Genomic DNA, 16,690 nt, shown 5'->3' with positions numbered 1-16,690 from the left:
CTGCCATCAATCAGCACCCCTTGGGCCGGCACCCCGGGGGCAACCGAGGCCCTAAGCAGCTGCAGGAGCGCTGGCACCCAGGGGCCGTTCATCACTTGATTAGTTCAGACTTTCGCCCGGAGGCAGGAGCCATTAGACCTGGCTTACACCTTCCTCTGGAGGCTTTACCATCTCACCTTGTTACACAGCCCATCAGTTCCCTTCATCTTTAAAAGGGAAATGGAAGTGCTGTGCCTGTAAAGATGTATTTTCTGCAGTTGGCGCGGTTGTGTGCCATTATTTATTATCAGCATTAAGTTGCAGTCCTATGAGAAACTCCAGTCACATTCAAATCCTACTGTGGTAAATGTGGAGCCAGAAAATAGTCTTTGCTCAGACAACTTGCTTTTTCTGATTACTTTCTTCATCCTGAGGCTGCTTTGCATTTTGCTGTAATTTCTACAGCCATGACTGCTGTAATTCTAGCATGCCTTCGTAGAGCTGTCACTTACCTAAGCTTCAGTTTGCAAGTCTTGTTTTCTCCTGGTTTCTGGGACTCTTTGTTATGTTGCAGAAGAGCCTTTGTAGAAACTACAAAAACAAGAAACAAACTCAGTTTTGTGTCTGGTCCAAATGTGGTTGAGCTCCAGCCTAGACTCCGGTTGTATCCGAAGCTTGGCATCTTCAATTTTTAATGCGACGTCGTAGCATTAGGCAGTGGAAGACAGTATCAGTTCAGAGTTTTATGAATTTAAAAGCAAAGGTGACTTGACCCAATTGTGCACCAGTTCCCAAAGGAAGCAACTTGTGTAGCTGGTGTGCTGGAAAACCGAGAGGCTGAAATTTGAATAATCTTTCAACTTCTTGGGCTCAGTCCTCAGAATTTCATGGGCTGAGTGTTGTGCAAACATGCCCCATGTCTTTCCAGTCTAATCTGTCAATAGAGAGTCCAAATTTAATAGAACTTAAGTGCATTGTTAGACTGACAAAGACGTGAGTATATCTGTGCTTGCAGTGATGGAAACGGTTGCTATTTATCAAGTAATAAATAGTGTCTCTTGCTATCAACACATCTAACTCTGCCTGCACTGAGAAAAACAATCTCTGTAGCACTGATAATAAGGCAGAAAGGGTTTATAGGAAATTGTAATAAAGCTGTAGCAGATTTCTTTGGGGGATTTGCAATGCGGCATTAGTAAGCTTCAATTGCATTAGCTGTTCTTCTGTTATGTTGAATTAGTGTTTGTTTTCTCCTGAATAGAATAAATATAATCATGTTTGTTACCTTTCTTTTGGTATGACTGGAGCCAAATGCTGTTTCTGTAGTAGAAGTATTATGGTAAGTACTTTCACGTAATAAAATGCATCCGTTTCAGCAATATGGTCTCCTATTCCGGTACCTGCCATCATTGTTGATGGGTTTGTGTTCTTGCAGTCTTGCTTTCCTGAGCCATAAACAAACACATTTGTTCTGTCAGTTGACTTCCATTCTACTGAATCAGTTTGTAGTGAGGGTGGCTAAACTGAAGGCCCTTTTACTTGGGTGAGGGAAAACGGGCCCTTCTCTTCCCTTCTGCAAAAAGTCCACAAGCTCCCCCTGTTAGCAGTGTTGTTCAGTCCCCGAAACATGTCCTCTGCAGGAGGAAGAGCCTTTCTTACAGCTTCTGGTGGTGACCCACCCCAAAGGGTCTACATCAACGGAGTGGGAGCTTTTCATTTCCTAGGATGTGGCTCCCCAGCAGCTGGTGCATAGCAAAAAGCCACACCAGACTCCGTCCCACTCAGCAGTGCTTTGCAGTTGAAGCAGGAGCATGGCTTTAGCTGCAACACGATGAAGACAGACTCTCTTTCTGTTCATGGCCAGCTTGACTACTTCACAATTACCTTTATGCACCATCTGCATTTTGCTCATTGCTGTCGTAAGTGGCATGTCAAATTATGCCTTCAGGTTGAAGTGGATTTTATTCCAAAAATGCAAATCTAAACTCTGTTAATGCCTTGAAAACTAAGTATTTACCCACAAGATAAGCCATTTGCTCTTTTATATTTAATGCATGCTTATATATGCATGCATGTGTATATATATGTATGTAATTGTCTGTGTAAATGTAAGAAACCAATTATGTGTAGTAGGGAGGTGTGTGCATAAATACTGGTTCACTTAATAAGAATTCCTCAGAGACCATCTTATCTGTTGAATTGCTCCATTGTGACAGCTTCAGAAATGCATGTGGACTAATGGATTCTTTCAGTAAGTGACCATAATTAATCTAGCATGGAGATCCAAGAGAATTCAGACTAATGAGACTGAAATAATTTTGAAGCATTTCATAGGTTAAGGAAAACAGCAAAGAAATTAGATTGTCAGATCCCCTGCACAGCATAAATTAGTTTGGCTCTGTTGTCTCCAGTGGAACCATGTTGACTTGTATCAGCCAAGGTTTTGGTTTACGTTCTTTTAAAGATGAGCTAAGGAATGTCACTTACAAAAAATGAAGAATTAAGAAAACTTCAGTGTAAAGGCTCTGGAAAAAAAAAAAAAAAAAAAAAAAAAAAAAAAAAAAAAGTATTGATTTGCTTTTAGCCAGCAAATTTATCTGGGAGCAGGCATTAATTAAGGTTGATGTCAATGACTGATGGTTTGCTGCCGCACGGAAATGCTTTCATCTTTAGATGGAATGGGGGTGGGAGGAAAAAGAGTAAGCAAGCTGAGTGATAAACTAATCAGATTTCATTTCCATTACTGTTTTTGGAGGCGGTAGAGGTAGATATCACAACTGGAAGGCTTTGGGAGAAATTTGTTGCTCTTGGAGCTGAATCTGAATTCTGTTGTTAAAAGATCCGTACAGCTCTGCTGAGAGAAAACAGGCAGGTGGCAGAGTATTTGAGGTCAAAAGTGCTGTGACCTAGTTAAATCAGGAGGGGAATTTAGCCCTAGAGCTGCATCCAGGAACTAAGAATCAGGTAGAATCCGAATCGGGAGGCTTCTTTCATTAAGATGCAGGTGTATTCTTTCCATCCCCTAGAGCATTTAGTGAGGAACAATAACTTGATCTAATTATTCATTTTCCTTGTGAAAGTCCATTGTGCTGAGATGTCTCTTGTCACCAAAAAATGAGGTGTAGAGGTGCTTAAGTATACTTTGTTTAAGAGAGCAGACATGCTAAATAAGATGCTCAGAATTGATGGTACTTCACCTCTCATGATAATTTGAGCCGAGGTTTGGTTGAAAAGTTAAAAATACAGGTGAAGTGAATAATAATGCACAGCTACGAATATCCTCAGCAATATGTCCCCTAGTCGTACTCAAAGGAAGAATCAATCCCCAAAGAGCCCCGGTGCTGCCATGTGATGTGGCTGTGAGGAAGCTGTGGGCTGTGACTAGGCCGCGCCATGGGGCCACCAAGCAGCGCTGGGGGCCGGGGCTCAACTGGTGCCAGCTCCGTGCCCCAAGCACACAAAGTATGGCTCAGCAACACTTATATGAGATCCTGAATGGCTGGAATGATTAATTCCAGATATCTCTGAGATGCAGAGGTTTGGGGTTGGGAGAGGAGAGACACGGAGTCCAGCAGAATGACTCTGAGCCTTCCCTATTCGCGTATTGCTCGTGTCTGACGTGGCCGTTGCTGAGTCAGAGTCCCACCAAGGTGTCAGAGGTGCCAGGTGTTCCCTATCCCGTCAGTCAGAAAAGCTTTTTTTTCTGAATCTTAAAACCTCAGAGCTCAACTCCCAGTTCTGTGATAATGTTGGTGTGACCTTGGAAATGTGAGCACCCCTCTCAGGCTCAGCTCAGTCCCTGCTGAAACATAGCGCAGTACTGCTGCTGCCACTAAAGCCCTGATGTCGTTTCTTTTTTTTTTTTTTTTAAATCTGTTTGGGCTTATTTAAGATGGTGTCTGGCTACATTCTCATTCTGAATAGCACCAGGGCTTGTGTGTGCCTACAAGTTCATGCTTAAATTCATTCTCTCCAAATAACGCACTCGATGTAATGGGATTTCAAGTAGAGTTCCCAACTCCAGTTGTGACCTTTGACTTCAGGTTTTCTAACAGTCGGTTTGTGTAGCATCTGCACAATGAATTGCTCGCTGTGTTTGGGTTCTGTAGGAAGTACTGCGGTCAAATTCATACTTATAAAATTTCAGGGTAGTTCAAATTGGATCTTCTGCCTGCAAATATCTCCTTCTACTATTCTAGTGCTCTAACTCACTTTCTGACGTTTTATTGATTTTTCTTTTTCTTTCTTTCTCTCCATGTGGAACCAAATTAAAGCCAGAATTGGGATTGTAAATAGATAATGGTGCGTGAATGCAGATTAATCATTGCCATCCATGTACAATAATACTAATTGCGCCAAGGGAAGAATGGCTGACTGAGTGGTATAAATATTTAATGCTTGATTCCAATGTGAAATACAAGAGTGAAAGAAGAAATAAAGAAAATAGTTGAGAAAACCACACTTCACTGCTTTTGCTCAAAAGAACAGCTTTGATACCATTAACCTTCCCGTATTATGCAATAAAGGAGAATCATAGGAGCTGTGTTTAACTTGGTGGTTTCAATTTCACTTAAGAATAAGATGCCTTAGAGCTTACGTTAAAAATGTTGGAAGCCCTTCGGGATAAAATTGGTAAAACTCTCAGAATGGGGTGCTAGAGAGGTGCATTTTTGACAGGCCATCTAAACTTGCAGCCAGTGTGCAGAGTGGGGGCCCAGGGACAGGGTGAGGATTAGGAGCTGTCTCGACAAAGTAAAAGGGAAGAGTAAAATTCAGAAAATCTGCAAATGCTTCAGGGGTTTTGGTTTGAAAAGGAATAATGAACTCGCAAGTACCTGCTGGGAAAAAAAAAAGAAAAAAAAAAAAGAAAGAAAAGGTTATGGAGTATGTTGGATGTTATTGCTGAATATCTGTGATGGCTTTTTGTTTGTTCTTTTTCCCCCAGAATTTAATATGGTCTGAAATTTAACCAGATCTAATACCTGGTACAGCAGAAGGAAAGCTTCATGTAGTGTACCATGCACGTATCTGCAGCAGATTAATCTGCTTGGAACCTGAGAGCAGTGCCTGGCATGCCCATATTTCTCTCTAGTTCATTTAAAACCTGTGATCACAACATGAACTCTTGTCTTCTGCCGGGCCCCTCCTAATGTAGTCCTCCTCTGCCATGCTGATGGAACAAACAGCTGGGACTTGCAGCCTGATCACAAATGTGCGTAAATAAACTGTTCCACCGACCTCGTTCAACCACAAAATGACCCAAGTGCTCCTAGGGCAGCTTTTTTTCCCTGCTTATTCAGAGAAGAGCTAAGATTAAAATGGTTGTTCGTGTTCAAAGCCTCCTGTCTGCACAGGAGCAGGTCAGAAGCTCTCTGTTCTCCCTGTTCTGGGTATTTACCTGGTGAGATCAGCTCCTGTGGGGAGCCCGGAGCCTGCTGTCCTCAAAGCTCCCTGTGTGTGCTGGGAACGTGCCTTTCGTTGCCTGTATCACAAAGGACTGTGACATAAAAAGCTAAAATCTGTTCTCTATGCACTGTGCATAGGATGAGCTTAAATTGCGGGAGGGAAGAAAAAATCAGGCTTAGCTATGAAGAAACACATTATTTCTAAATCCTCACTGCCATTGAGTTTTTCCTGGGGCTGGTAAATGCTCTTCAAGCAATTACAGGAGCTCCTGTGCTTCCTGAGCGCTGGTTTCTCCGCACTGGTTGCTTGACATTGGTGTTGAGGACCCTTCAAATTTGATCAGCATTGTTCAGTATCTTACATTATTTTAGGCATATTTTAACAGGTTCTTTCTCATGCAAAGTGTTCATGTGGTTCAAATGGTAAATTGTGATTTTGAGGGCCTTTTATAGGTAGAGCACAAGCCAGTGCCCCAAAAACAAGGTCAGCAGGGGACGAGACCAAACCCAGGGCTGAAATGAGCTTGTTCCTTGTCCATCCTCCTTTGCCTCTGCTGCCTCTGGTTGCCTCTAGAGAGTAGTTTGTATTTGCAGGCTCAGGCACGGCTGTGGAGGCTGCTTCTGGGAGCAAACTCAGTTCATTTCCTTCTCCAAGTGACTCCTGAATTGAGACGATATTTAATACAGAATGGGTACTGAATTCCCATCAGTGAGTAATGGTTATTGATTTTACTTTAAAAAACAAGCCACCACCAATTCTTACATTGCTAGTTAGTCATCCCAGAGCCCAGATTTCCAGTTAACATGCTGTCATATTCAGGAAGCTGCATATTTAATCCAGTGATTCATATCTCCTGACGATGGCAGCAGGGAAGAGGAGGAGGAAGAGGAAATGGACATGGAGAAGCTTGAAAAGTTTTTGCAAATTACTAATAGACTTTAAAAAAAAACAGACACAAAACCCTGGAATACTGAAAAGTGCAGTAGCGGAGGTCAAAAATAGTCCAATGAGTCATGTGAATAAAAGCCCCTCTGTTAGAAATCCAATCATTTATTGGGCTAATGGTAGGAGTGGAAACTTCAGCTACTTAATGTAGTACGAAAGTGTGTTGGGGAATGCGGAAAGAAGTTTCAGCTTTTAATTAGCTCTGGGTGTTTTAAACTCTCTGTGATGTATTTCCTCCTTATTGAAGACAACAAGGCAGTGCTGGGTTTATAAAACAAAAATAACGTGACCTTGAAAAGTTGGAGGTATAAACATCATGTGCTCCGTGTCACAGCGCAATCAGCGCCCTCGCCAAGAGATTGTTTTAGCCTTTACCGTGTGCCTTTTTCTTTCGGGTTGCTGTCACTTTGCCTGCTGGTTTAGCAGTGCTAACGGGTGCTGACTGGTGTTACCCCTATGCACAGACTCATGATGGTGGCTCATGCAGGAGATTTGGGGTGTTTTCTCTGCTTTTAGTGATTGCTGTTGCCTTTTGCCTGCTGAGCATCCTTCCCATTTCATCTGAGATTCAGCAACAGCAGCCAGGGCATTTGCATTCAAGGACCATGCAGCTGCTTCAGATCAACTGTGTTTATCTGTAATTAAATATTCCATTATCAATTAACCATTAATGCTTCCTAGTGATTATTTCAAACCTGTGGGAGCCTTGTAGTGAAAAGGTTGTAGTTAACTGCAGGTGAACACGATGTTTTCTATTAAAAGCATAGCTGTAGCCATTTGATTTCTTACCCATCAGAACATTTCATCCCTGACCTATCCAGTCTGGTGCTGGGCAGCGTGATTTCATTGGGAATGAGCCCTTCTTTCTGCCGTCGTGCACCTGCAGACTCAATGGCAGCAGCAGCTGAGAAAAAGGTGGGAGATGGGGATGCTTTTGGTCCGGCTGTGTGACGGTGGCTTGCCTGCTGCCTGGATAACGTGAAGCAGGAGAAGCTGCAGCTCTGGGATCACAGCTTGCAGCTTCCAGCACGTTCCCTCCTGCAGCACTGGGTTTTGTCTCCTCTGTAGCCCCGAGTGCCAGATGGAGCTGCTCAGGTGAAGCAACCTGTGTCTGAGGTAGGGATTTGATGTTGGGTGGGTGGCCATCTGCAGGCACAGTTCAGCCCACCACAGTGGTTTGTTTGCTTTGTTCTTTGGGAGGGTTCCTCCCCAAAAACAAACAAACAAACAAAAAAAACCAACTGTTGGTGCTTTTCCTGTGGTGCATGGTGCTGTACCATGCATCCATCCTGGACACTTCCATGGGGTACCCAGCCAAAACAGCCCTGCTGAGGCTCTGTTCTTAGCCTGAGACGTGTGTGAGAAGGAAGCAGCTGTTTTCTTCCTCCTTGCCATCGCTGTTGGTGTGTCTCAGCTGGTGCTCCAGTGCTGCTTCAGTGCAAAATCCGAGTTGGATGCCGATGGCCAGCAGCATCTGGGATCTAAAAGAGCTCCAAATCCTGCAACCTGACGTTAACAATGAGCTGCTTAACTTCAGAAATAAAAGGAATAGGGAGATAAAAGTGAAAAGAGGGAGTCTGTTCAGCTAGAGCCCTGGAGAATACAGTCTTTTTGTGAGCTGAGAGTTTGAGCAGTGGTGTGTATGGAAATGAGGACCTGATAGTGATTTCTTGGCTGATTTAGTCCTTTTACAAAGCTGTCAACGTCTTAAGCAAATGACATATGGTGCTGATGAACTTCCACGCAGGAAATTCAGGGAGCCATTGTCCCTCACCCTAAATCTTCTATAATACTTTACAGCAGTGCAAAGCACTTGTGGTTATGACTGGTTATTTCTCTATACTTCTGCTTTTGCCTTCAGAATTTAATTATTTTTTTTTTTATGGTATTGCAAAGGTAGCAAGTAGTACTGTACGTTAATTTCTCCAACTGGTTTTCAATGTGTCAATTCACTCAGCTGGTTGAATTCTAGCATTTCACTTTATGTATGCAGGATTCTTGGAAGTTAATAGCGGACAATTCGTGGATGTAAAAGTAGGTGTATGTGTAAGTAAACCACTAGTCAGCAGGCTACAGAATCTACTTCTTGAAAGGATACGTAGTAAAAATGGGCTGGGGGAAGAGGAGGGTGAAATTCTGCAGCATTCAAGCAGGTTAACTTTATTCCTCTCTAGTTCTTACATCAGGCAATCGAATTACTCAGCTCTGCACAGTTATGAAAGCAAAATTTTGCTCTGCATAGCTAAAGATTCTTTATGAGAAGTTTGACTATTGATTCCAAATAATAAAAGAGTCTTTGGGGGTAAGAGTATTAAGTTTAAAGATGTTGTCATAACAACCAGCCATGGTAACTTTTTCAGAATTGGTTTTAGACATCCCATGTTTGATCTCAGCCCAAAATGTGTTTGTTGGAACTTAATTATTTGAAAAAGTATCAAATTAAAACAGTTTCAGCTAACTTTGAGTTAAGCAAGGATGGAAAGACGCCATATAGAAATCATTTTTGGAAGACCTGCTGTTTCAAAAGGGTCGACAAAATTGGCACAAAAATATCAATAGAGAAATTTTCAGCAACAATCTTAAACAATTTTATAGTGTAAAGAGTGTTTTCAGTCATGCTTCATAATTATGCAGAATTCAGCTTAACCCTCCAAAATAATACGTGGTTTAGTCTGTACTGTAGGTGGCAGAGATGCATTAGTTATGCAGCATAATCATCTCTGCTGCTTCATTAGCAGAGCAGGATTACGCTGCAGTTCATCTACCATTAATAAATAAGCTGCCAAGTATCAGCCTGCTCCCCTGCTGTTTGCTTTAGGAAAAAATAAAGTACCTTTGGAGGTGTTAGGTGAGTGAAGGACTTTTAAAATACTTTCTAGGCTTCAGTTCTACTCCTGAAATTGGGTAGTTATATTAAAAATGCAAGTATCCTTCTGAATCTAATAGATATATGGAATACTTTTACCTTCATCTAAAAAAAGCACAGATATTGAAGTGCTAATATTTTTTAAATAAGTGACAGTCTGTGATTAAAAAAATCAAATGGGCTTTAGCTAACAATAATAGGATTCCATAATAGCTTTTGCCATGGTGGTGGTGTTCACCTTAGCGTGGTTAATGTTAACGTTATGTAGCTCAATTCAAGGGTGCTGTGACTTAGGTAAACATCGTTCCGTACTAAGGCTTGGTGTGTGACAACTCAACCAGGAATTATGGCCTAAAGTTTAATAAAGCAAACAGTATTTTTTTTTTTTTAAAGAGATATAAAGTGGTACGAAGAAAAAAAGTTGTTGAAGGACTGATAAAGGGCTGTGGAGCTTTTCACCTCATGTTTGATGGTTATAATCTTCTCCGGGTTGGGATAGATCATAAATCATTGCTTCCTGCTGCCTATTCCAAGTAAAAGAAAATTGTTCTTGCAATGCTTTATCTCCCTCAGTTAAAATAAACTTTATTCTTTTAAAGAAGAGTTACCCAGACATGAAGACAGGAACTGAATGAGCTTGAGAGCCGAGCTCACCTCGCTTGCTTTAGATGTAGTATGCCCCTTGAGATGATTTTGTGATTTCAGTGTGATATCAATAAGATAACAAAAGGTGACGGTTATGAAAGCACTGCTGCTCTGGAGGAACGTGCAGAGCTCCTCTAGTTCAGTGGGGTTCTCTTCCTTCCACTCTTCTTTGTGGTGCAGGAGTGGCCAGCTGCAGCGGGTGCTGCTATAAATGCCTCCCAAAAGGGCTTAAGGGCTTCCTTTCCCTTCTACCCTGCTAGCTGGGCGTGGGGCAGGGCTGCATCTTCCTCAGCTCCATCCCCAGGGTGCTCGCAGTGGCTGGGAGGACTCATGCATACCTCTGGGCTTTGGGGCTGAATGCAAAATGAGTGTTCTCATCTGATTTTTCTTTTGTATGGGGCGCTTGCTTTGAGCATACGGAACTCATTCAGGATCTCGGATGTTCGTGTAGGAGGAGGGTTGCCTGTGGAAGGACAGGTGGGTTTGGTGCAATTCACAGTCCAAATAACATTTGGCTGTTATTGGTTGGTTTCTTGCAGGTTTACCGGAATGAATCTGCCGGCCCCGGTTATCAGCAGTAAAAACTGGCTGCGGCTTCACTTCACATCAGATGGCAACCACAGGCAGAAGGGGTTCAGTGCCCAGTATCAAGGTAAATACTTACTGCCATGTTTGGTTATTCATTATGCGCCTTTAGCCAAACTTTTTTTTTCTCTAGGAATCCACAATTAACTTCCTGTATGATTATTCTCTGCAGTTAACCTTAATTTTCTAGCTGGGTATCCAGGTGTTGTCGCATGGAGAGCTGCTCTTGGCAATGTATTGGAAATGCAAACACTTGAGAGCTACTGGAAGATTCATTTGCAATGTATGCTTTGTTAGAAGAAGCAGATGTTCCTTTACCTGCAGCTTCACAGAAGGTGCCATGTGGGTAACGGCAGCACAGACAGGGTGCCACGAGGCAAAGAGCAGTGCAGTCCCACAGTGACTGTCTGCGTTTTACTCTATGCTCAAGTGAGATGTTGCTGGGTGTGTTTTGAATGAGATCTAAACTATCCTGTATTTACTGGTTGTCTGTAGAAGAAAAAAAAAATCAGGATTGGGGTCTAATAATGCTGTTGGGTAAGAGGAAATTCTCTGGGACGCAAACTGAGCAGAGACAAGCTCCCGATCTGAGGCTTGTCAACAACCATGGGGCACTGCAGTTCAGTGCATCCTTTGTGCGACCAAATGGTCACCAGAACAGGTGGCTTTGAGGGGCTTATTTAGGGCTGATTACACCCTTCTCCCCAAGGATTTTGGAGGGTTTTGTGGGTGCCGTGGTGCAGCATTACTTGAGGCAACCAGATCCAAAGGCAGGGTCAGGAATCGGGGCATTGAAGCAGGGAAGGAGCAGGAACATCTACCCAGCTCCTCATCCACTCTCCAGAGTTTTTTCTGTGTTGTTCAACAGCTTTCCTCAAAAGGAGGGAACAGGACATGGATAAAGAAAAGTGCCATAGCCCTAGACTGACAGGAACAACGTGGCAGGGAGATGATGTTCCTTTCATAAATGTATAAACCAGTTCTGTTTGTTCCGTGTTTGTTTAACCTTAGCAATGTTGTCATGGCCTCAGCATGGGCTTTGCTTTTATGAATCACTGTTGCTGCCTAACTTTCCTCATAGTCCTTTAATGTATAAATTTCTTTATTCTAAATTATAATTAAAAACAGGGTTTTTTTTGTTTTTGTTTTTTGACTGTGTAACACAAATGACTGCACGCAGCTGATGACTCTTGATACAGCATTTTCCTTTGCAGTCATGATTGCTGCTTTCTATTAAAACACCTGTATGAATCATCCTTTTTTCCTAAATAGAAAAGTAAAGATTAATGTTATAATTTCCTCTGATTAGATAAATGTCAGGGGGTTCTAATCTAGCACACTCCTTGGAAACTTTTGTTAGATATAATGAACTGTGCTTTTGTGTATTGAGTATTTAAAAGATGAACTTAAAAATGTGCTGTTGAAATGGCATTGAGGGAGGACCTCTAACTAGGTGGCAAAGGGAATCTGAAACCCATTCTTCAGTAACTTGCTGGTTTTATGGCATTTGTCAGGGTCTCTCCATCTGTTAAGAAAGATTTCAATACTTAAAAGAAAAAAAAAAAAAAAGCACCAACAAACAACAACAACAAAACAACCTGGGGATAAAGGCAGGATTTTTTGCAGTCAATGGAATTTGTGTCTACAGAACATTAAAGATGCCAATGCAACTTCAGAAAACTCAGCATAACCCTTTCAGAGGAGCACAACCTTGTTTGAACATAAATATTTTAATGGAGATAAATAAGTAAGTAGCTACAAAATAGGACATGTAATGCCAGATAAAGTAGAGCAACTAAAATGTGTTTCTTAGCAGTAGAGCTGTAAGTGAACCTTGGGATTGTCCAAGAGCAGGAAGGAAGGGAGGGTTAGGAGGAATCTAATTCGTTGTCTGTTTTCCAAAGATGTTCCCCGTTTATTAACATCCTGTATCCTCTGAGACAGCATCTGGCTTTGTTGATAATCTATAAGAAAGTCATTTCCCTTCCAACTTGTTTAACATTGATATGTAGTTTTAGCAGAACGCCTTCTTCATATGTTCCATTTCAGCTCTTCCTAATCCATGCCCTCGTTTGGACATCTCTTTATGAATGTAAAAGCAAGGTTAGATATAAACAGCCCATGTACAGGTTCTCTTTATGTTGAATACAGTTAAATTCATGCCTTTGCAGGGAGAGTGGAAGTATTTTTTCCCTTCCCTGTTGCTTTTATGTAAGGTGAATCTTGCATTCTTGCAAATAGCGTGTTCCACACCCTGTGAAAGCAAATGGAAGGGGCCATAGATAAATTGGTGCATTGATCTTTTTTCTTTCGTCCTCCCACCTCCTGCTCCCTCTGTCTTCATTCACGAATACGTGCTGTGTACCTGCAGGTGATAAGAAAATAAGCTCAATGTGCCTTGCTCAGGACAGGCGGCAGTAGGGGTTAGAAGCCAGGTATTGTCAGTCATCAGCGTAGCGATGAGGTACTGTAAATGAGGTAATGAAAAAGCTGCTGAATTCAAAATGATGCTAAACAGATCTAAATAATGATCTGCCTGGTGTAGTCCATCTCTCCTGCACATATTTTATTGCTTAAATAGGATCCTGAATTGCTTTTTAGCTGATTGTTACCAACACATAATTGCATCTTTTATTGATCTAACCCTCCCCATTCCCTTCCCCTTCTGTCCTGCACTCTCAGGTAGAAAGACAAATGGGGGTGAGTTTCAGCCCGTAGCACAATGCAGAATACTGGCAGGCTTGTCATCTTTAATAATGGTCTGATGAACTATTTTGCACATATTGCACCACCTAATAGGCTTTTAAAAATATGTGTATATCTATATATCCTTAATTTTTGGCAGATCTACCAATCCTCATCTTGGATCGCGATTGTGGGCTGCAAAGGGGATAGAGCGTATGCTCTGCAACCTGTTAAGTCTCCTGAGCAATCCTGAGAAAAAGGGAAAAAGAGGAAAATTCAGGCACTTGTTACAGGCTCTAACTCCTAAAGCTGTTTAAGCTGTTCCTTAGACTAGCTAATGGCAGGCATAAATGAAGGAAGGGTGTCATTTTGCTAGGTATGTGTACAATCCTATGGGTGTTTGAAAATGGTTGCAGGTGAGGGAACGTGATTTCTCTTCACGTTCAGCTCAAGTGAGAATCCTTGTAAGCAACCTGCAGTAATATCACAGATGATACTAGAGCACCCCAGCAGGAAGAAAATAAAGTAGAAATCCGATTCAAGCCAGCCAATATTTCATGGCAACCCCCCAGCAAGGGAAACAGAGTTTCATGGAATGGATTTTTGCTGAAATATGGTGTTTTTTGGTTTTTGTTTTTAAATTAAAAATAAATAAATGTCTCCTTAAATTCTTATTTAGAGCAACATGAAACAGTTTAAATAAAAAAACATCCCAGACTGCTTGCTTGCTGGAAAAGCTTTGTAATGTCATCTTTCAAATTTGACAGGACACTGAGCATTCCATTAGATCAATCAGGTACGTGTGAGCAGCAAAACCCTCCGGAAAACAGAGTAACTTCTGTTTGTCCAATTAGCCTGACACAATCCTTTGCAGTACCGTTCCACATTCAAATTTATAAACAATATAGATTTTCATATATTGGATTTTTGAGGTCATAGCTAGGGGAATTGTTCTTATTTATTTTTTTTTAAAAGAAAACAATATAATGTATTCTGACTTGCTCTAATCTAAATTGAGTCATTTGTAAACCTTGACTTCATCATTACGTCTCCGTGTAGTAAAATGAAGGATTAAGGAGAGGGAGTATGCAGTGAGCTCATTACCAATTATCATTGAAAGAGACGGAATGCAATTAGGGTAAACACGGTCCGTGCTTCATGGGTAATGTAGTTCAGCCTCCATATTTTAGGATTGATCCCTGGTAGTGACAGTCTGCTTTTCGCTGCTTGTTTTCATTACCGTTGGGTGCTTTTGAGCTAAGTTTTCCATTAGAGTCACAAATCTGGAGTGGGTTTTCTTCTGTGGGCCTGATCCTAAAGGCAGGTCAGCAATAAGGTCGAACCTTTTGTCATTGCTGAGACACATCGTGGCTGTGGTGTCAGCCTCAAGGCCGCAGGCACAGGGATCGAAAAGCTGTGGGCTGGTGATGGAAAAGCTTTGCTTGATCTTTAGGGCTCCAAGCTTGCATTACCATGCAGAAATCAACAGAGCAGTGCTTCTGCTTGTGTGACCAGGAGGCACGGTTACTGGTAATTGCGTGAAGTAACTTCCGATGGGAAGGTGCAGAGGGTAAAAATGAGAATTAACTTTAATAAAGCTCCTCTCTTACTGGTGGTGCTCCGAAGCATTTTACAGAGCAATGAATTAGATACTGCACAGTCACGAGCCATTCTATGGCCTGTAATAGCTCAAATTTAGCTGTAGATACTTGGGCCTGACAGTGTTTTATTGACTGGGAGGGAATGTTGGCCGGGATTACGAGCTTCCCCGTGTACTTGCTTGGTACAAAGCCTCATTACCTGCGGCGTTTCGGAGGGCAAGGCACTGTTATCCCCATGGCAGTGGGAGCACTGTGCTGCAGAGGCTCAGCACCGCGGGGCCAGGAGCTCGGTGTCCCCAGGGAGAGCAGCTGGGCTGAGCAGGGTGCTGGGGTGCCCACGAAAAGCACCCCATGAGGAATTCCCGCTCTGGTTTTGCAACAGGGTGCACACCTGAGTGCTGCCCCAACCCGAAATGGTGCTGCCTGGGTTCGTCCTGCACAGTGGGTCTGTATTAGTCCTGTAATCCTGGGGATTTTTCATTTCTCATTTGTGCTTTAAAGCTGTCACTGTTCTAGTTGAGACAGGATCCAGATTTCCCCAGAAATTTTAGATTTTGTAGCCTCGTATTCTCTTCTTTAGGCCCTTGATACAGTGAGTTATGATAAAAACCTTGAGCTCAGACTACAAAGGTCCCAGAATTGTCGTAACATGACCTGAAGGGATATGTTGCTGTTTGGGACATTCAGAGACGTGCTGCTTTTTTCTTGGAGCGTTTGCAGATGGATTACAGTCAAAATGAAACAGGCATGTCGTAGATTTGCTTTGAAATTGGCATACTGTTAATTATTTTTCCCTCTTTATTAAAAAAAAAAAGGCAATAAACCTCCAACAGATTAAAGATACTAATACTAGACAACGTAAGCTTTTCTTCATGAATATTTTTAAAGCTAATTCAGACCTCAGTTTGAAGTTATGCTTTATTTAAAGAGAAGGCAAAAAGCTTTAGCCAAATAATGAACAAAAAGCTCCAAGCTAGCATCTAGCAGAGTAAAAGCGCTACCTTAGGTAAGCTTCAAGGAATAATGCTTGACATCTCCCTGTCTGAAGCTCCTGCAAACAGATGTTACTAACATTTTCTAAAGCCAAAAAAAGTATGATTAAAAAAAAAACAACTCGTTAGTTATATTGGTAATTTTTCTTGACAACTTTGTCTTCAAAATGTGCTAATTTAGAGATCAAAGTAGGATGAGATAAAGAACGAGAAAAGAACAGTTTGAAGTGAGAGATGGACTGCCTTTCTCCACAGATGATAACTGGCTCATCAGAAAAAGGATAAACTGATACGGGCATCATGCTTTCTGATGGGAAGTTATTCTTTCGCTGCATTAACTTCAAATATGCCAGTAAAATTTCTGCTGCATCTTAGTCAAAAATATCTGTATTTACGCTGCAGGGAGCTGTGGTGTCTCTCTACGGGTATCCAGAGGGTTTTGATGGCGTGGATTTTGTGCAAAACCCTCTGGTGTAGAGAGCCTCGGTAACAGCCAAGACTGGAGAATAAGAACAAATAGTTGCTCGGTTGTGCTGGGAAGCTTCCTATCGCCTAGAAGGACGGGACTCTTTTGGCAATGGATAGACCAAAATCTTGCCGCTATCCTTGCATGTTTTCTCATCTAGATGAAGTTTAGAGCAGGGAAGGTCAGGACCTGTGATGGAATAGTCATGAAGATTTTATAATTGAGATACTTATGGCTATTAACAGTGGGTCTGTAAATCTGTACTACTCTTTGCCAGTAATGTGACTTTAATATTGCCCTTTTTGTTTGATAGTTTACTGCCTTTTTATTAATCTAATGCTTCTGTAGTTCTCGTGTACAATTTTCAGGTTATGGGGTGTCCCTTTTGAGAGCTGTATTCCCACAGAAGCAGAGAATGGCCTTGCTCTGTACTGTGTTATAATGTAGTAATGCATCAGCAAAACCAAGTGGAACTTAGCATTTTGCTCTTGAGATCCCTAAAGTCTCTTAGATCTTCCCT

The 16,690-nt window shown here is 41.9% G+C and overlaps 1 protein-coding gene across 1 annotated transcript in view; it reads left to right on the top strand.

The window, feature by feature from the left end:
• The window catches only part of CSMD2 (CUB and Sushi multiple domains 2), a 325,013-nt gene that overhangs the window by 148,458 nt on the left and 159,865 nt on the right, over nucleotides 1–16,690 (top strand). The window contains exon 7 of the mRNA XM_084497137.1: nucleotides 10,381–10,493. Coding sequence (XP_084353263.1) covers nucleotides 10,381–10,493 — 113 coding nt within the window. The remainder of the gene's footprint in view (nucleotides 1–10,380; nucleotides 10,494–16,690) is intronic.

Source organism: Aythya ferina, assembly GCF_964211825.1.
Source record: "Aythya ferina genome assembly, chromosome: 24".
NCBI lineage: Eukaryota > Metazoa > Chordata > Aves > Anseriformes > Anatidae > Aythya > Aythya ferina.
Note: the sequence above shows the minus strand (reverse complement) of the source record. Positions and strands in the feature narration are given on the sequence as shown.